Raw genomic sequence first — 21,047 nt, 5'->3', positions numbered from 1 at the left:
GAAATGAGTAATGCAATCCCTAAAATAATAATAAAAATATAGGCTCACTTAACATGAAACTCTCTTCACAGGCATTTATATATTCAGGGGTTGAATGCAGAAGCAAAAGAGAATAATTTATCTCAGGGGGTGGGGGGTGAGAGTCCATAACAATACTGACAAGGATGATCATTTTTTCTATACTTTATACCAGAGATATGAAGGGAGTGCATGGAAAAAGACCCTGAGTGACATCTGATAGACTGCAAGATTCTCTTAGTAAATTGCTTTCTGCTTCCTTGTACAAAAAAGGAGCATTTGACATGAGATCAAGAGTCACTTGGGGCTTTTTTCAATGCACCCCTTCAATCAACAGTTTGAAACTGGTTGGGGCATTTAAGAGTACAATCAAATAACTATCAGTAGAGTGTATTTCCACTGAGGATACTAAGTAAGACAAAAGGTTCATGTGCCTTGCAAAAATGGTTTGCTCTCTTAAAAACACATCCCTACTGCGCACGATTCTTAAGTCATTACCATGCGCATATAAGCGAGTGCACGGACACAACGTGAGAGATTTCCCTCAAGCTAAGCTCGACAGCAAAATAAATGCTCGTGTTCTCTTAAACAAGAATGGCAACCTATATTTTTTATTGCACTGCATTGAAAAATTATTTTGGTGTACAAATTATTTGCTTAAAGGTAAAAAACTAGGAAAAAAATCCTTCGGAAGGAAAAAGGTTATTGTTGAAAGAGTGCACAAAACTGTTACTTAGTACTCGAGGATGCGAATTATGACCTTGAAAACAATGATTTGGGGAACGTTTTGAGTGAGTGTCATTTAGAATTGTGTGATTTTTCCATAACTTATATATTACATTGTTCCAGGTACCCAAGATGTTCTGCCTATCAAGATTTTTTCAAGTATTGCTTTAGTAACCTTTGCTTCCAGCTACCACAAAATGTAATGTGAACTGATGAAGTAAAGCACGTGGTTAGGCATAAATGGGGTAAGATTGGCCCATCATATCTCTCAAAAAAAGGATGGCGACCTAGCCTTTTTATTTTATTTTTCGAAACAGTGCTTAGTGGGGAACATTCAGGGAAAGTTTCAAAAAAATTGTTCGGTAACTTTTATTTCTGAGGAATCACCTTAATGTAAAACCATCATTTCTTTCCACAATACATTCTGTTTCAATGTTTTTAGATAACATTAAACAAAAGACACCATTCTGCAGTACTTACCACTAAGAAAGGGTGCTTAACATTCTTCAATAAAACATTCCTCTCTGCCATAATATGCTTTGCCTAAAAAATTTTTAAAATTAATAAGGGCAAATAATGAGATGTGGAAGTTTAGTAATTAACATTCAATATGTTTTTTATGCTTTTTTTTAAATAGCATCAGCCTAACTTTAAAACTTTTAACTGTTTCTAACACCACCACCAAATCACCGCCAAAATATGGTTGGTTAACTGTTTTACTTTATAATCTATGATTTTGTTATACAAGTGACATAATTAAGAATTTGATTTCAATTGTAGTTTAAAGTGAACAAACCTCATTTCTTTTTCTTATTGCAGCTTTGTTTAGAACCTTGATAGCATAGAATTGATCTTCTTGTTTGTTTTTAGCAAGGAAAACCTGGAATTACAATAACAGCTCGTTAAAGTATATAACACAATGACATCTATAAAGTTTGAGGTTTGCGGCTAACTTGCTCAGTTTTGTTAAAGTAAACAAATGGAATGAAACAATGAAAAATCATAAATAGAACAGTGTTACCTTTCCAAAGCTTCCTTTACCAATAACCTTGAGAAACAGGAAGTCACTTGGCTTTGCCCTGTAACACAAAGTTAATTGAAAATCCAATATGCAATTTGGGAGTTAATTTTATACTGATGTGTTAATCACCATGTATAATTCAGTGTGTAGAAGCTGCAGATACTGTAAGAGTGCGCATAGTAGCTTGATTGTTCTAGATAGCACAGTTAACTCCATTAATTGCCCTTATGTTATTTTTTGTGTTACGTACTCGAAAAATAATTCTTTAACCTCAACATCTCATGATGACAATTATGATGATGATGATGATGACGACAACGATCATGACGATCATGACAATGAGAATTATGGCCGAGGTGATGAAGGATACTTAATTTAACAGTAAATGCCAATAGTAATAATAACAGTAAGCAGTGAAATTTTCATTTAGGTTAATGTTATTCTAGGAATTATATCTGTGAACAAAAGTTAGGCTAATTAAAACCTGGTAGAATGAAATTAGCAGGGATGCAAAGTGACTTATCTTTTGAACCCTAGTGTCATGTATTGCAATAAATTAGTGTATTGATTCTGTAAAAGTTGAATAAGTAATGCAAGTATTATTTTTGTTTAACCCTTCTATAGTGACTATAATTTAAGTAACAAATCGTATATAGAGTAAATATACATCTTGTAAGTGAAATAAACTGTGTGTTGCAATAAGAAAACTAAACTAATAATAATAATTATAATTACTTTTGATTGTATGAATCTCCAAGATCAATCTTGTCAATGTCCTTGGCCTTTGTGACAGGAAGAAAAAGAATACATATTTTCAGTTTAAGAAAAAAAAATAAACAAACAAATTAAATCAATAAAATTCACCAAAAACAAATTAATATTTATTTTTCACTGCAGTACGCTCCGATCAAGGTTAGATGTGCCCAATCAGCCCTCTCAACAGAAATATCTTGCTGGATCAAACTTGTTAAAGGATACTTTATCATATCAATAACAAAACAATCTAGGATTTGTTAATCCTGTACTGAATAAAACACCTTTGCCTTTGACTACTTTGTCCTGGTGTTTATTCACTTGCAAGAATTTGGAAATTATTATTATCACACAGTATACAACATTATTTCATGCTATTTGTTAATTAAAACAGTTATTATTTTTCAGAAGAAGAGTACCAGTAAATCAGCCTCGTCAGCTCCAAACTGTTCAGTATCGTCATAAACTTGGGTATTCCTTGGATTATCCAGTGATAAAAACAGGCGGACATCAGGGCTGTGAACAGGTTTACACAACTGATGAATGATTTCTGCAGTTCACAAATTACTCTGTTGAAATTTCTTTGCAGTAAGAATAACTAAATTCAAATACATTCAGTATTGGCAATAAAATGACCTCACCACCTGAGGAAATCATTGTTCAACTGGAAACCAAATTCTCTCAGCAATTTTTTTTTAAGGATAATAGAGCTGTCTTTTGCCACAAAAGTATGTTAAATCAGACTGTTTTTTTGTATTTCTAATCCAGCCACGTGCCCCTGTTTCTAGATAGTGAATAACAGCCAGATGATAGTGACTTATAAGTCAGAACCAGATGGGGTTTGGGACAGGGCAGCACACGCTTGCAGCAAAATAAACTACATGTACGTCACAAGCTTTTAAGAACTCTACTGAAAGTCTATTTATTGTACAGTCAAATCCCAATAAGTCAAAACTTCAAGGAAACTTAAAAAAGGTTTGAGTCATCAGGAATTTGCATTATCGGGAGTTGAGAATGAATGACCAGAAATAAAGAAAAAAACGGTGTTTACCATATTTCTATTCATACAGTGTACATTTTAATCAAATTTAATTATACAGAAGTTGAGTGAAAATGAAACTATATATTTCTACATTACTGATGTGGATAAATCAGAACATATAAACATAATGGGAAACAAAAGAAAGCAAAGCATAGCAAGTAGGAGAACTTTACAGGTTTCAAAGAGAACAACGTCAGGCTACTGCTTTGGAGTTCATGTGATTTACTTTTTCAAGAAATAGTTTCCGATCAATGTTTTGGACTTCAGTACTGACTCTCATCGTGGAGGGTAAAATTGTATGAACAGAATATGACCTGAGGGGAAATGAAAATTGCTTCGCGTTAGCAGGAGGTTCAAGTTACCAAGTGTTCGAGTTATCAGGAATTGACTGCAGTTGAACCTGGTACCTCCTGGACCTCTCCCTTAATCAGTAGATACAGTTTATAACACTGGCTCAATCAAGAATGGGCTGATTTGCTCAAAGATAGGTAAATGGACCCGTGATCAATCATTTCAGAGAAAATAATTTGCAAATTTTGTAAAAGCAGATCAGCCTATACGACTAGCTACTGTGCTCGAAATAGACTTCACAGTGAGTGTCTGGTAACTTAATCAAACGCATCGTAACAAACAGTCTTAATCTGAATATTTCTATAACATTACAAAAACACTAACTGGAGTTCTACCAACAATTAACTACCGTAACCAAGAATAGATATATGTTGACTCACTGTTCAATGGCATTGGGATGGTTGATTATCTTGCTTGTAAATTCATTAAGTCCTTCCCTTCTCATTCTTATGAACTCTGACAAAACAATTGAATTGAAATAAAATATTAATAACATCATTTACTACAAATTACATGTAATTACAGTTACAAATTCTGTACAAACATTAATGAGAAATTTATTATGTGAACTATGGCCGTTTTATTTTTTTGAGTCAGGAAAGATTGAAATTTCACAAACCTACTATGTCATCCTTTATTTTTAAAGACTTCCTCATTGTGCTGCTCAAGAAAATATCCGTACCCCTACAGGTCAGAGTACCTTTTGTTTGAAACTCCTCTCCATAATTCAATTCAGTGGCAATTCAGTGGGATGGCTTGGGATATTTATTTTTTGGTAAGACTGCTCCCAAAATTTCATGATTCGTGCTTATGAAGGCCACTCACCAGGATCAAAATTGTTGCCCAGACGTCGTTTTCCTGGTAACTTTATATTCAACTCAGGGAAGACTTTCTTTATCTGTAAATGAAGTACAATATTAATAATAATACTAAATAATAGCTCCCACTAAATCAAACAAAAGCTATATCCTGTCACTTGAGACTGCTTTTATCACAGAAACACTTCACAAACTTGTAACACTATGACTAAGAGTTGTTCAAACATGTCTACATATCGTTTGCTCTCACATCTCTGGTTAGCACTATTTATGTAAAGGAAAAGGTACAGGCAAAGTCTGCATTTAGCCTAGAGGCCCATCAGACTGGTGCTTATCTCCAATTTCTGTAGCATGAAGTGACTAGCAGTACTTCTACCCACAGCAGAAATTCACTAATTAAATAATGGTAATCCAACATATCGTGGGTCAATTCTCTTCTCCTGTGTGCCTTGTCTAGTATGAGAAAGGGTTAACCATGCTTAGAGGAGCTTAACAGATAGAATGATTAAAAAAAATGAAACTCACCTTTTCATACAAGTTGTAAAATTCATTGTATCTCCTGAAGATGAAATAACTTCGACCATCAGGAAGCTTTACAAGAACTTTATACACCTTTAAAATAACACGACCAAATGTTCAAAATACGACAAACAAATTCAACAAATTCAAACAGGGGCCATGCATGTAACTCCCCCCCTTCTACTAACAGGGCTTCCCTAAGATTCCTTGCAGACTCTGCAGGTCGGCACACACAAGGGGTCAAGTCTCAGGACTACTCCTTGCAACAAGTTTACACAAGGGAACTAGTTGCAGGGACTAGTCCAATGCAGCATTCACACATAGGGACTAAAAATTGCACAGGAATATATTAACAACTAGGAGCAAAAGGTAGCACAGTTCACTCTACAAACTGACTTTGTAAAATTGTGAAGGGTTAGTCTCCATTAACTGTTTTGAAAGAAACTACACGTTAACAGCCATTTTGCAAGCTATTCTCTGTATTTTTAATTATGATATTCAAAAATCACTATATCAAAAGCCCTCTTTCAAATGAAACTGTTACTTTTGTGGGAAATTGTAATGGTTATGATTAATTGGTAACAGGACATGGTGTCATTCAATTCACTCTGTAATCATACTAGTGATTTAAAACAATTCAAATTCTGGCTTCGCATGTCATCCGATTTTGTAAATCGCTTGATGCTTTCCGACCGAATTGGACTCCGTCCTATTACCATTATATATAGCTGGAAAATGTAACATAATACAGGGACCGAGGAGGAGGGAGGGGCTGGTAGGGCTATAGCCCTACCACTTTTACTGCTGGGATTGATTTTCTAAGGCTCCAGTTAAGATGGATAGAATATGGATTTTACTACTTTAAAGTGATATTGGCCAGTAGTATTGGCCAGATTTTTTAGCCCTTCCACTTTAAAATGGTCTCCACAGTCCCTGTAATAAGGCAAATGGGAGAGTGGGTGACGGTTGCTTAATTGTTGTGGTCGATGACATTTAGATTTCTAAGACATCGCTATGTGACCACAAATGAACCAATAAGAGTGCATGCTAGATCCTACTAAACTCTAGCTATATAACAATGGTTAATATTCCATGTAAACCTCCTCATATATTGTCCAGCCCGATATACTTTATGTAAGAACATATCCATGTTTTTGACCACGGAAAATTTTTCCATCAACATGTCGTCAGCAAAATCAGTGAACTAAAGAACGAACAAGCAAATTAATAGGGTTTCCATTAGACCTACAGAGGATATTATGTGCGATCTGATAACCTTGTCGGTGTGATCAAGAATTCGATTAACGCAAACCCAACTTGTTTATTATCAGCTAAAGTTGAAAGACCCATTGCAGGAAAAGCATTTGACATTCACCTTAATTATTATATTCGTTGCGCCAAAATCCTTTACAATTTAATCCATGATTAAAAATAGTATGCACACAACAGGATTATATTGTGTTTCGTTTTAATCTGACATAGATATTAATTCTAACAGAAAACAAACAAGGTGGCGCTAAATATATAAGCTTTCTTACTAAACGAAAACTATAAAAAACTATAAGCTTGTAAACTTTCAGTGAAAATTTTCACTCACCGTGAAACGTTTGGACTTTTCAGAGCTTAACGTCTCAGAATCCGGCACAGATACTCCAATCTGTTTGGACATGTTTCGTCCGTAAACTCCAAGAAATTTGTCGAAGGTTCTTTGCGCGATTGCGTGCGGCCAACCTTTGGTAAGCTTAAATTTTGTAGTTAAGCCCAATTCAACGACATAATTTAAACAAACTCACGTATGACAGCTACACGAATGATCGTGAAACTTTACACAAGATGAAATCATTTGAAATTGATTTTCGCGTAGTAACCTTCACTTGTGAACAACAAACACCTTGTGGCCAAAAACCCGTAAACAACTCCTCATCCTGGAAGTGAATAAAAAGTTCCTTACTCGGTTCCAAAAGAGAGAGACTGGTTCCTACTGAATCAGGATGCAGCGGGGGAGGGAGAGTGGTAATTCTCCAGGAAAACTTCACCGCGCCGTAGTACCCTGAGTATTACATTTCGTCGACAACTTATTTTTAGCCTACGTCACAGACAGTCTAAACCGCCGGTACGGACTATATCGGGGATTCTGTGACACGTCCGGCTGCAACGCAGGCGACTTATTTTGCGATAGCTGCAGAAATTCTCGCGCGCTCATTGGCTAAGTTTCATTGTCAATGAGCCAACAGACTCATGAATTTATAATTTATGCGATGCGTCAACGAGCGAGAGCGGTCAATTTGACAATTTAAGGGTAAAGGTAAAGTCTAGTGGCTCATCAGGCCGGAGCTTATCCCGGTTTCTGTAGCATTGAGTATTTCTACTCCCCCCTGGATGGGATGCTAGTCCATCACAGGGTTACCCCCCAGCATTAAATTCGCCGGTACCCATTAGTATACCTGGGTGGAGAGAGGCACTGTGAGAGTAAAGTGTCTTGCCCAAGAACAAAACACAATGTCCCTGGCCTGGGCTCTAACCCGGACCGCTTGATCCGGAGTCGAGCGCACTAACCATAAGGCCACCGCCTTGACAATTTGTTATCGTAAAAACAAATTGCCGTCAGTTTTTTATGCGTCTGTCCTGTTATTGATCATGAATTTCGTCATAACATTGTCAAAGCAGCTGTGGATCCACAGACTACAGCTGCTTTGATGTTATGACGAAATTCATGATCAATAACACGACAGACGCTCGAAAAACTGACGTCATTTTGTTAAATAGGGAACGCGAATCGCCTGTGAATTACGTGTTCAATTATGACACATTTTATCGTTAAGACGTTACTTTTCCACCCCGATGAAATTTAATTATTTCGCGAAAATTTTGTTCTGTCAAGAACCCGGCCTTGTTGCTGTTTTTTTCCTCGCAATTTTGTTATGATCCAAGTTCCGCAAAAAATTACCTCAAATGGGGTGTCTGTACGATTTTGTTGCAACAAATCTTGCAGAAAATAGTATCAAGTCCTTCTCTTCGCTATAATGACGTCGAGCGAACGTTTCCGAGGGGTAGCCATCGATAGGTAATATAGGGAGAGAACGCTATTGTTTCCATTTTTGAGTTGTATTTTTCCTACCTGTTTAGCTTCTTATTGTTATCGGTTGGTGAATTTAAATCTGAGTAAATACTCAAAATATAGGTATAGTAGTCATTCACTGATTCATAAACTGTTCGACTTTCAGCTATCCCTCATAACTTTATTTCAAATCTGCTTGTCCCTTTATAGACACTAAAAATACCTTTATTTCAAATCCACTTGTCCCTTGATAAACACTTTAAAAAACCATCACAATACAAACCCAGCAGAAGGCACTGCACCAAGCTCGTGCAATACATATAGACAATGTCATATGAATGACAACTGTCAGTCATCTAATTCAAATATTAAATTGTTAGTCATCCCAAAAGAGTCACTTGGACTTGAAGGTTTACCAAAACCATCGCCCGTAGTTTGATCATCACTAATTTTAGCTCCTTTTTCATCTACCTTTTCAAGCTCCTCATTATCTGGAGTTTTATGAGAGGTTATCCCGTTAGTTCCCTTCCCGAGGGATTGATCGTCAAACCCATCCCATCCAATCCCGTTATTAACGGGCGAAGTCCCGTTGCTCTGTTCAGATCCACTTCCTTCGCTTTCTAATGAATGCTTTCGCGCTTCAGCCTTAAGCTTTGCCTCTAATTTCCTTTTCTTTTTATCCTTTTTGTTGCTAAAAACACGAACGTTGGGATTGAGGTTAAATCGTACATTTTTCTTGCTCGGGGAATCCGGTACTCCGTTGAATTCGTTCTCGTCTCCCAGGGAATCATCCGTGGAAGTGCTGGAAGTTCTCCTTAGAATAGACCGCCGAGTCCTTACTGCGTTACTTATCACATCGATTGGTACGAAACTATCTCCCATTTCCGCACAAGCTGCTTCACCATCGATTTTCGCTGGATCTGAACTCACAGATTCCGCTTTGCTTTTCACATTTGTACGCTCCGCATTCTCGCGCTCTTTGCCACAAAAATCATTCAACTCTGGGCTTCCATCTAGTTTAGTTCTGTGAAGTTCTTCTACTAAGTCAGACACGTTCACTTCCTCGCATGAACTAATGCTTTCTCCCATGTGCTCAGTGGTGTCTGGGTGCTCCTCTTCCTTTGAATTCCACTGAGATCCCAACAGTTCATGTGCTGAGTGTCCTGTTTCTATCTCAAGACTAAGGCAGTCATCGGTCAGAGATGAAACCTTCACGTTTGTTTCACGGTCAGTAGCGACGGTGGACTAAACCAGACAAAAAATGAGAGTGAAAACATTAGACACGATTGGCAAATAGTGCAGGTTAATATGCAGGCGTGCAGCGGTCCCACGTGTTATGACTACAAGTGGTGCATTGTTCTTGCTTATAGAGGGTGGAAAGTCTAATACCGGTAAGTATCACAACTGTCTCTTCTGTCTGGCTTAGCACTAGAAATAACGAGTTACCTGCCGGATTCTGCTCACTAAGAGATGAATTCTTAAAAGTTCCAGGAAAGAAAAGATCGCAAAGATTACACCTGTAAAGCTTATGGGCAGAAAAGGGTCCGTCTTTTTTTCTGGAGTAGTTTTATGCAAGCCACTTTCAAAATTCCCATCTCAGATACAATGCCGCAAGTCTAAAAGATTTAATTTTTACCGAGATGAGAGTTCTAGATTCTAAACTCAAGGAAAATTAACACTTCCACTGAAAGTACGCATGTTTGGTTTTTGACCTGTTTTGCCTAGCACCATTTTAGGAAGGACCTTGCATTAACAAAAACTTCTGACTCACTGCTCTAGTTGATGACACAATTTTTGAGCCGACGCATATAATTATTTTATTAATTACCGTAAATCCTCGAATTAGCGCCCGGGGCGCTTATTTTAAATTTAGGACAAGATGGGGGGGGGGGGGGGGGGCGGGGGGAGAGAGGGGGCATAAAGATCCGCATAAAGGCATACATACAATAAAGATCTGTTGATATTAACGTACCCACGGATCCTGCTCGGCAATTTCTTTCATCATCATATCCACCGTATTTTCCGTTACGAAGAACTTTGTCTGCAATGAAAAGAGCATTGTGTTTTAAATAACATTAACTTTCTAAGACACTTCATTAAAAACGTTGTTTCCATTTCCCGTCCAAGTGATCACAGGTTACGTTCACTGCAGTTATACACTGACGCCAACATGGGCCAATCAGATCAATGGATACTAAGCACAAGAAAGGACTGGGTCGATTAGTTTTAATTTCGAATTCCTCGACCAGAACACGAAGTTAAGGAGAGGTAAGGAGTTATAAGATAAGATAAGAATTTTATTAATGTGTTGAAGTCGCTAGCATACAATGTGCATTAATTGGGGACACCTAAGAGGATAAGAGGTTAAAAGAAGATTACCTCCAAATTATCTTCTCCAGAACCCGCCTCGAAACTATCCCACATTCCTTTGTAGGATCCCTCTTTGTAAAGACTCAGAACTAGATTCTCCTTACTGACGTCAATATTACAGAGATCAGCGTCCAGGTTATGATCATCCGGGAACTGTAGATAGAGGGCATAATCCGAGGAAGGCAATTCCCCAGGGAGGGGCGTACCGGATGGGAAGCTAATGTATGCCTAAAAAAAGGTTAAGAACATACAGTGATACGTTAGTAAACATCAACAGGCAGACTAACAAATTCCGCTCATACAGCCGGCTTATGCAACTTTGTAAATACACACATACTTTATTTATTCAAGATACAAACTAGATATACAAATGAAAACACAAAAAATAAGAAAAAAGGAGCATCTAGGAAAGGAAGTCACGAGGTTACCCTAATGTGAAAACTCCCTTAGGAAAAAAGTACAATAAAATCAAACAATCTCAACAGGGGTGGGGTGAGGCTGTCCTGCTGTAATTTTGGCCGTCTTTCACGCAGCCCTTGAATGTTGAACTGATTAACTCATTGACTAACTGATCCTGACTGACTGAACGAACAAGAACAGAAACTACGAAACAACACAAGTCTTGTAATGACGATTCTCGCTTTGCTCTACGCTTTCTATCACGCCTCCCAATTTCTTTGTACCCTGGGCTTGAACATTAAACTATTATGTTACACTGTTTGATTCTCAAGACATAATAAGCACAATAATATTGACCTTGTTTTTCTTGAAACCGAGGGAGACTGTGTCGAGGGCGATATCTGCGACGTCAATGACAAATGTGATGACGTCATCATCCTGGTGGTAGTTGTAAGGCGGACACGTGAAGAAGCATGGAGATGAGAAGTCTAAGAAAAGAAACAACAGCAAAGATTTATCAAGCCACAAGTCAAAGTACTGATGAGGTGTTTACTTAAGAGAGTCAAGAGGTACCTGAATCGGATGAGCTAAGCAGCTTGAATCGGATGTCTGTGCTATCTTCATCCTCGAGACTGTCCAGTAATTCATTCTCCGCATTACGCTGCAGTTTCTTGTTCCACCAAGCAGCGTTGGTATTGTCTTCTGAATTCTCCTCCGTAGAATCACCTTCACGTGGTTTCACTCCATCACGTGGCAGAGTATTATCAATAAATTCTTCTGCGCTTGACCGAATTGAATTCAGCTGTTCGTCATTTGTGCATTGTAAAACTTCAACCTGTTCTTCTGTATCATCTCCTTCTCCTTCACCCTATTTGTATAATAGACAAGCTTCAGCTCTTAGTCGAATAAAAATGTAAATGTTTAAAGTTGCGAGGGAAGCATTCCTGTGATCACGTCACTGAGCAAGGGTAATTCTTCAAGAGTAAAGGGTCTTTCCAGTGATAATAAGAACAGCCAGTGTAAAAATAAGTCGAACTATTAAAACCCTTAGAATCAGTGGCAAGAACCGGAAGGCCAACACCTTAATTGATTGGAACACGTCGAGTTTTGTGAACCAATATAAACATATTTCCTACAGTTTCGCTACTCTTATAAAGCACTTTCCATTTACTCTCGAAAGAGACGTGTTAATATTCGATTTAATGGACCTAAATTATGGAATGAACTCGATGAAAGATTCAAGTGTTGTACTTCTAATCAATTTAAAAAAGAACTAACTTCGCATTTCATTAGTCTCTATTAATCTTTACTGATATCTTGATGGTTTATAGCTATTTATTTTGTTTTGTTTTGTATATTTAATCTTGTACCAAGTTTGTGATACTTATGTGTACCAATGTATTTGTTGTGCTTCTTTCCTGACTCTTACATTTTTAATTATTATAATTACGGTCACCTAACTAGTTTAGCTTTTTAGTTATTTTGGGTGTCCCACTACTGTATGTACTGTACTGTTTATTTATATATTTATTTATATATTTATAAATTATAAATTTACAGTAGTAGAAATAAACTGTTGCTGTTGTTGTGTTTCTTTGCTTTTGCATCCATAAGGATCATAACTGGTTCAAACTAAATATCTCGTCCAACGCGCTGAAGTCAAATGGGGATTCTTTTTACCGCCAATAAGTGTTGCAAACAAAATTAATTACGATCTACTCGTGCATTTTTCCGGCGTTTTCCAGGAGTTTCATTTTTTCGCCAATATCCTGACTGGCTCTCTGTCTCTAAAGTGGCTGTCTTTCAATTGCTTTGGTTTCAGTTTCTCCTTAAATTTTCAGTCGAAAGCTTCTAATGAACCTACCAATTGTTGAGTCAGTAGAGCTGGTAACACGGGTAATGTAACAGTTAGTTGCCTTTTGCTCTTGTCAAACTTAGCGGAGCCATTTTCTTCGTCAACTGGATATGGAAGTGATATTTTCGCAGCGTTAAGGCAAAATAGGAAGAAAATTTTAATTAGTACTTGGGGTTGCAGATGAGTTCCTGGTGACCACACTAGCGAATGTTATCTATGTAGAAGCTATTTACGCTTTTAACGAAATCGTTTCGCAACGAAAACTTGAAATGACTCAAGCATTACAGGGCGTTATTCTTGGCGAAATCTCTTTCACCATCTCACAGATAAGGTCAGGAAAAACATATAAAACCACCACTTAAAAAATACAATAAAGTAACAAGGATATTTCTAGACTGTAAGGAGGATTCTTGCAGACCAACTTCAGCTTCTTCTCAAGAATATCTAACTCCACAGGAGCGGCAGATTCCTACAGAACATAAAAAGAAAATTATTTTTTACTCTGTTTCTTTTTTTGAAATGAGAAAGGGAGTGTAATACATACATGTGTGGTGATGTAAAATTTCTCTCGAAATTGAACAAGAATGAGTTATTTGCATGTGCAGTGTGTGTAACTTACCAACAGTGGCAAATCAACATATACAAGAAGTTCTTTAGGTCTTGTACTCTGATTAGAATCTCTGTAAGTAAACCAAAGCTCTGAATAAGACTTAGTTATACCAGTCAACTTCAGAGGACAAACTGACACCATTCAATGTAAATGAGTGCAAATTATTATCTTATTCTAACAACACCATATATTTTGTTTATCTCTGTGAAAGGGGACGTTATCGTAGATTGTAAGAGGTTGGAAATTAAAGAGCAAGAAGTAAATCGAAGGTTACACCAAAATAACAGATATTAATACTATCCAAAGTGTGCTTAACTGGAGAAACAGCTAATTTTTGAAGTGAGAAGTTACAGAGTCATGAATTTCAGTTGTTAGGTACAGATGAAAATTTGATAAATAAACTGCAGTTTGCTAATGTGGAAATTACAAGACAGCTTCTAATCAGAATCTTCATTGGTAAGGATAGTTTTCCAGACAAAAGAATTCAAAGAGCAAAACTATTAAAAGCTTTCATCAACACACACACACACACAATAATTTTGTCCAGTATAAAAAGGTGTTGCTGGTTTTGTTTGTGAATACAACTAGCTATCATCTTGAGGCCTGGTTGACATAAGATCTGACAAAACGTAATCACTTGATTGAAATTGCAAATGCTATCAATAATATTTGGGTTACAACCTTGCATGTGTAAAGTTCTGAAGGTCAATGTGTCCACGATGTACTATTTTATACTCTGGTACACTGGAAGCACTTGTCATCTTTTTCTGTTTCTCTTCTTTGCTAACCATTGTTTTCCTCTCTTCTTTTTGTACTGTTGGTTGGTCACTGTAAGGGTAGGGAAATTTCATACCACCAATGCTTAACTCAGCAGAATCTTCAGGGACCTGAGCATTAATTATAAATTATAAATATCATTATTATTACCGAGCTTAAAAATTCACCATCTTTATTCACTTATCACTACTCCTGATGACTTCGACAGTGCTGATCCTAGCAGTATGCAGGACACTTGTCACATATGAACTCAGTCAAATGACTTTGCTCTCCATGAGTTCTCCTAGCTCAGTGGATAGAGCACCCACCTGGTGTTTGGGAGATCATGGGTTCAATTTCTGTCACTGAGGGACTCAGACTTTTTCTTTGTCCCACGCTCATGTCATGCTGATCAATTCACCTTTCACATTTTATTACCCAGCTTAACATTCACCAGCTTTAGTCACTTATCAATAGCATTGTTATCAGAGAAATCATATCACAAAGGAATTAAGCTGTTTTCACTGCTAAAAAAGCACTGTACTGTAATTACCTCCTTTGTCTTTGTTCTTATCACTGAAGATTGCTTGACCCCCTTAAACTTCATCTTTGGGAATTTCAGATCTGAAAATGCAAAATACATATAACCAGCATGACCACTGAAGTTTATAATTGAGCTTTGATGTCAGTGCTCTGTCCATTGGAAATTAACAAAGAAAATCTCTACTGCTAGCAAGACAGTATGTTTACATAACAGCATCATCTTTGTAGACCTTTATGGGTGACAAATAAGTCTGCAAATCCTGTCAACCCTCTTTGAATCAATGTAGTCTAAGTTTTTTTAACACCTTTCTACTGGTTGTGTGACTAAATAGTAGATGACAATCATGCATACAAGAAACATAGCACTTCTTAAGGCTTGGCTATAGAAAATATGAGAAGTGTACATTCACAGCAAATGTCAATGCAGTCTAAATGATTGTGATATGCTAGAAAATTAAAGAACTAAATTATCCTAAACGAAGTGTTCATCTCATTGAAACCAGGTCATTCTGTAAGCAATTCACTCACTTTTTCGGTCCAGTGTTACACTGAACTCCCTGTGTATCCCATCAAAAGCAGTGTCAATCATCAACTGTTTAAATCTCTTGTCCTGTTGCAACCAAAAATAAATTATTATAAATAATAACAGACATAGAGACAAAGGTTAAGATGAAAAACTACACTATACATAATACAGCTATGTCTCAATACTGGACCATACTACACTGAATTATGATTGGTTAATGTACAAACCCAGTACAACCCTTGTAATAAGTGTCACCAATTAGTATGGACAATGCTAGAGTAAACGACACTGACTTTTATTACTGAAGTTCACTACTTCTACTAGTGCTACTACCACTAGTTGAAAGAGCTAATTAATACTGGGTCCTGGGGCCCGTTTCTTGAAGGTCCCAAATTGTTTTCGCACCCGGAAAGCTGTAGCAAAATCTCAAAATTTATGACTACAGAGCTGTTTTATGCACACATTCTTAATATGAACAGAGGTTCTCTTCATGCTAGACATTTCAGGTGTACATGTATACACCTCTCTGTTTGTAGATACAGATTGACTAAAAATGTCTTTGCGGGCCCAAACGTTTCCGAGGCTTTTGAGAAACAGGCCCCTGATCTCATTTTGCAGCAGTCAATGTGTCATACCTCGTGGCCCTTCTTGTATGTATCAGGATGGAACACTGCATCATATACAACACACTTCTTCCCAGCTAAACCAAAAACAAATGGAAAAGCATACTGTGATAATTATACTTTTTTTTAGTGTTTTAAAATGCAGTATTTGCACAACGTGCAAAGAAAGTCGTGTTCTATATTGTGGGGCTAGTGGATTCTGTCTGATACTTACCTGACAGGCTAGCAAAGTTTCAAGGGAACATTTTTTTAGCAAATTCAGACAAAAAAGTACTATAAGAGATGTAATTTTTGGGGACTAGTGAGCATGGCTTTTGGGCTAGTATATCATAGTTACAGCTTGTCCCAAGTGCAAGTCTGCAAATTGGTTTTCCTCACACCCTGCTTGGAAGAGATAGCAACAGATAGCTGAATTGAAAATAATTCATCAACAATTATTTGAAAGTGTTTTCAACCATTAACAGCTGTGAATTTGTCATATTGTTGGTCTTGAAATTAAGGCCATTTCTAAAATTACTATTCTTCCATTCATATCAAGTAGCTGAGTCACTGTCATCGTCATCGTCATCCTCATTGTCGTCGTCATCGTCATCATCATCATCATCATCATCATCATATTCATCAACATCATTAATATCATCATCATCACTCTCATTCCTCAATTCTTCCATGGGACATATAAGGCCCCGATTCAGCAATTCACAACCTTTTAGGCGTTTTTTGTTCCATACACCATACAACTAAAAAAATATCATTAAGAGAATGGCATTGTATAGTACCTCTGTCAACATCATCTCTAGGTTGGGACAAGCTGTAAGGAATATTCCACTGATGACCAGCTCTCCTATATTTAAAAAGAGATATGTTTAACAAGAGATCATGCTTCAGCATTTGATAGTAGAACAAAAAGGGCAACACCCACAGTCACAAACAACCACTTGCCAGGGTTTTGCAGAGGCTCTAAAGGTTCTCGGACTGGCCAACAAATACATGATATTACACAAAATTCAGTGCCAGCAAATACCAAATAATGGGTACCAAATTTCAAGCAATCAAGTTTTAAACTAGGTCTAACTGATCATAAATGAATCAAAGTTCCAATAAAGGTTATAAAAACAGATATATTTCTTTTGATTACTCCCTTTATCTTTTTCTTAAAACTTGTGCTCAAAGAAGAAATCAACTTATTGCAGCAGACTCCATGATTAAAATCATTTTGGGGTGATGTAACACATTATCTTTTGGTCTTTCATAACTAGTACTTTATACATTGTGATCCCCTATCCCTGCTCAAACAGATTTTTAGTCCAAAACTGAACATCATTTTTATTTTCGTCTACAATGGAGGCACGGTGGCCTCATGGTTAGTGCACTTGACTCTGGATCAAGTGGTCTGCATTCAAGCCCTGGCCAGGGACACTGTGTTGTGTTCTTGGGCAAGACACTTTACTCTCACAGTGCCTCTCTTTACCCAGGTGTACAAATGGGAATCAGCAAATTTAATGCTGAGAGTACCCCTGCGATGGACTAGCATCCCATTCAAGAGGGAGTAGAAATATTCCTAGTCACTTTATGCTACAGAAACTGGGATAAGCTCCAGCCTGATGGGTCACTTGGCTCGTATGCAAACTTAAACTTTTTTCATTCCCTACAATGCATTGGCAGTATCTACAAAAAGTTGTATACCCACTGGAGAGATTGACAAAGGAAAATGCTGACTAGGGAATCTTGATGCACCTCCAGGAGAAGCTACAGGTTTTATTCTCAAACTGGTACATTTACCCTGTTGTTATTTTAGGATTTTACCAGTTCGTATACTGGTAGTGTGATCATCTCTGTGAGGGTAGTTCTGAAAACAACTGTAAGTTGTTAGTGACTAAATGTTTTGACAACTTCAGAGTGGAGGGATTGGTAGTCTGTTCACCCTGTATACTTTTGATTATTGTGACAAGTCTTTTACATAACAAGCAAGAAACCTACTTTTTCCCATTCTCCTCCTTTTCAGTATATTGTGACGAGGGTTGTCCAATGTGCTGATTAGAGCAAATGTTGACAAATGCTTTCAAACCACTACTGATATCTGTTGTTTTTACAACATAACCATCCTTAAGAAAAAGCAACAGAAAATAACATTCATCAGAGACACACAACAAGTTATGCCAGAAGGGGGTGGGGGGGGGGGGGTAAGCAGGTAATGTTTTGGCTCGGGAAATCTTCATCATGATGGGCTCAGGAGTCAGAGGTTTACTTTTTATAAGCTGTGTTCTAATGACACTCTTCTTCCATGGCACAGTAAATATTTCACATTACAATAAGAAGTCTACAGTTCTTGCACCATTTTAAACAGAGGGAAGGCAGGAGATATCAAGCCCATACAATATCTGTCTATACAACCCTGAAGAACAAACTATCATTTTAAGTTACCTATACTTGTAACAGATATTTCAGTCTACAGAGGATTCCAATATTAGAATACAAATACCAAAGTGGCAATGTAAATACTGTGTGTCAATAATTCACCTCTGGATGAACAAACTTCACATCCATTCCTCTCATTTTCTCCATCTCTGCTATTTCTTCCTCATATTTCTGTTAGAAAAATGAAACTGTTGTTGTTAGTAAAAACAGTTTGGCGTTTGGTGTTTGGTCAATAAAATTATTCAAACACAGCCTTCAAAATAACCTAGGTGAGTCACATGGTATAAACAGCAATATCAAAAAGTCTTGAAATGTGGAGAAAGACGTAAAGACATTACGATCTTTCATTTATTCACGCTATACTTTCTTTATCGATGGGTATATTACAAACCGAAAATGAGCCCATCTCCTGGTTGGTTGGTTTGATAGCTCAGTTGGCAGAGCACTGCATGAGTTCAAATCCCATTCAAGGCTGAGTGTGTGTTTTTTTTTGTTTTTTTTTGTTTTTTTTTTTTTCAGGCTTTAATTTATTAAGCTGTGTATATAACTGTGATGATCATTCATGTCAGTATATCTTTCACCACAGTTCAGATAAATAATGTTTCAGATGTTCACTCGTATTCTTCACCATCTATGGATACACTACAAAATCACAACAGTTCCAAGTTGGCTTGATAACTCAGTTGGTAGATAACTTTTACCAGTGTCACACAGGTCATAAGATCAAAGTCATCTTGTTCAAGCCAAATTTTTTTCAGGCTTAAATTTCACAGCTGCCTAAATTGTGTTTATAGCTACAATGATCATTTATGTCTTTAATACCTGTTATGTTACAGACACTGGAGTAAAATAATAGTATTGAATGAGTCCATGTGGTTCATTTAAATCCTTTGGTCTAGAACTAATTCTATCACAAAATATGTTTCAAGGGTGGCTCAAAGGATTGAATCAACAAACCTTCTTGTTTTCTGGGTCAGATATCTCTTTAGCGTATTCCACAAGTAATTTTCGAAACTCTTCATCTTTCATTGCTTTTTCAAACTTATCCAGCTCCTGAAATGGAAGATTTAATCATGTCAACAGCAAAAGGTAAAGCTGTTTATAAGCTCAAGACATTGAAACTTTTGCGAAATTTACAATTGACGTAAACTGCATTGTTTTTGCTGAATTTAATACGATAATTAATCGTCTACATTTATTGCATTATCATTGACAGTGCATTTTTACTCAAGCTACAAAATATCTGAGAATATGCACCAGTACCTCAGATCACCTGAATTTAACTGAAGGGACGCACTGGGAAAGACCCGAGTCTTGATCTCATGTGCTGACAATGTCGAACTCTACTTTTTCGTAAAAAGACGCACCAGGCATTTTTAAGGAGAACCTCTAGCAGTCTATCAGATGTCTCTACTCGTCTTCCACACAACCCTTCAATTTGGCTTACCATTAATTTTGTCGTTGCATGCAATGGTTGCGGGAGCGTTGATTTCTAACTGTTCAATATTTTTTGTCATTTTATGACTTATACTCAAGATCAATTTATTTCACGTTTGCTTTTTTTTGTTTGTTTTGTTTTTCTGTAGGACAATGAGTCAACAAAACAGAGCAAGGCATAGGCAGTCTTCAATCTCAGGATATAAAGTTTTGATAAACGTCATTCTCACCTCCTTTGTCATAGTGAATTCCTTATTAGTATTGGTTTGGGACATTTTGGACGTAAATTTTGCAGAAACCAGCCCACCTCCTAAGAAATATAACGAACCAACAGAAGCTCGACCAGTATTTTCTGTTTGTTTCTTCCGAAAAGCTTGGTAGCTAAGTCATGGAGAAAATGGTTCCCAGGCCTCTCGCATGCTCGGCTTTCCAATATACCAAGAACGAACGACAACGAGAACATGACTAAACAAAAGGTTTAATGAGTAGAACCTGGAGTAGAACAAAAGCTGTGCACGTGCGTCATAAATTTGCCGTCCTCTGCAAAACAAGAACGTAAAATGACCAACTTCTGCGTAGTCTGAGGAACGCGAACGACGACGGTTAATTTTTCTTATTTCCATTTCAACTGAACGCTGTCATTGCATATTTAGCCTCAGCACTTTTTTGGAGTCATTGGCGTACTAAAGAGATTTAGACAATTGCACATTTCGCAGGTAAAATAGAAATTCATTTTTGACTAGGCGCCGTCCTCGGTGTCGCCTTCGTCGTTGCTTAAGCCCCCTAATTAAAGTTATACGTTACAATTTCAATTTCAGGCTCTATACAAATATATTTCACCAGTCAATCAATTTTGTGGCCTTTCTGTTAGAATCATGATGTCTTTGGTCATCCGTTCTTTAAAGCCTAGAAAAATAATGAGATATCACCCCTCAGATCCCGTCCATGTTCTTCAGACTTTTTGCCAATTAGAGCGGCAGAAGAGTCTTTTTTAGCATAGGGATAAAAATGGTGCGGAATTACAAAAAAGTTACCACCGAATCAGCCGAGGGACTGAATTTTTTCCCGGTTCACTTCTAATACTACTAAATTTAAATGCATTATTGCATTTAGTCGTGAAAAGACTGACCACAGAAATGGCTTACAAACTGGTAGTTTGATAAAAAAAAGAAATCATTTCGGGAAATCAGCTGCGCTCTAAATT

The 21,047-nt window shown here is 37.1% G+C and overlaps 2 protein-coding genes across 3 annotated transcripts in view; both read right to left on the bottom strand.

Moving 5' to 3' along the window:
• Positions 1-7,208, bottom strand: part of LOC110060987 (serine/threonine-protein kinase Sgk1-like) — a 15,625-nt gene extending 8,417 nt beyond the window's left edge. Inside the window, exons 1-10 of the mRNA XM_020767802.2 lie at positions 6,846-7,208; positions 5,255-5,341; positions 4,737-4,809; positions 4,292-4,367; positions 2,938-3,034; positions 2,501-2,547; positions 1,766-1,823; positions 1,541-1,624; positions 1,225-1,287; positions 1-19 (exon numbers count right to left, since the gene is read on the bottom strand). The exon at positions 1-19 is cut by the window's left edge and continues 50 nt beyond it. Coding sequence (XP_020623461.2) covers positions 1-19; positions 1,225-1,287; positions 1,541-1,624; positions 1,766-1,823; positions 2,501-2,547; positions 2,938-3,034; positions 4,292-4,367; positions 4,737-4,809; positions 5,255-5,341; positions 6,846-6,917 — 676 coding nt within the window. The 5' untranslated portion in view covers positions 6,918-7,208. The remainder of the gene's footprint in view (positions 20-1,224; positions 1,288-1,540; positions 1,625-1,765; positions 1,824-2,500; positions 2,548-2,937; positions 3,035-4,291; positions 4,368-4,736; positions 4,810-5,254; positions 5,342-6,845) is intronic.
• A 1,258-nt stretch (positions 7,209-8,466) lies between these two features.
• On the bottom strand, positions 8,467-20,250 carry LOC110061044 (protein kintoun-like). 2 transcript variants are annotated; one of them, XM_089279978.1, is made up of 17 exons: positions 20,074-20,250; positions 19,364-19,459; positions 18,509-18,577; positions 17,969-18,093; positions 16,768-16,832; positions 16,001-16,065; positions 15,368-15,449; positions 14,841-14,920; positions 14,222-14,427; positions 13,550-13,610; positions 13,321-13,399; positions 12,940-13,055; positions 11,649-11,943; positions 11,433-11,563; positions 10,686-10,904; positions 10,279-10,347; positions 8,467-9,551 (listed from the first exon to the last, which is right to left on the bottom strand). In XM_089279978.1, the coding sequence occupies exons 1-17, from the start codon at positions 20,116-20,118 to the stop codon at positions 8,655-8,657; spliced, it is 2,700 nt and encodes an 899-aa protein (XP_089136104.1). In that variant the 5' UTR covers positions 20,119-20,250; the 3' UTR covers positions 8,467-8,654. The 2 variants fall into 2 exon arrangements, with proteins under 2 accessions (XP_089136104.1, XP_089136105.1); XM_089279979.1 differs by having other exon boundaries at positions 14,850-14,920.
• Positions 20,251-21,047: the final 797 nt, after the last annotated feature.

Source organism: Orbicella faveolata, unplaced genomic scaffold (assembly GCF_042242905.1).
Source record: "Orbicella faveolata isolate gen_17 unplaced genomic scaffold, um_ofav_v1 contig_47, whole genome shotgun sequence".
Taxonomy (NCBI): domain Eukaryota; kingdom Metazoa; phylum Cnidaria; class Anthozoa; order Scleractinia; family Merulinidae; genus Orbicella; species Orbicella faveolata.
This window is presented reverse-complemented; position numbering and strand designations above follow the sequence as displayed.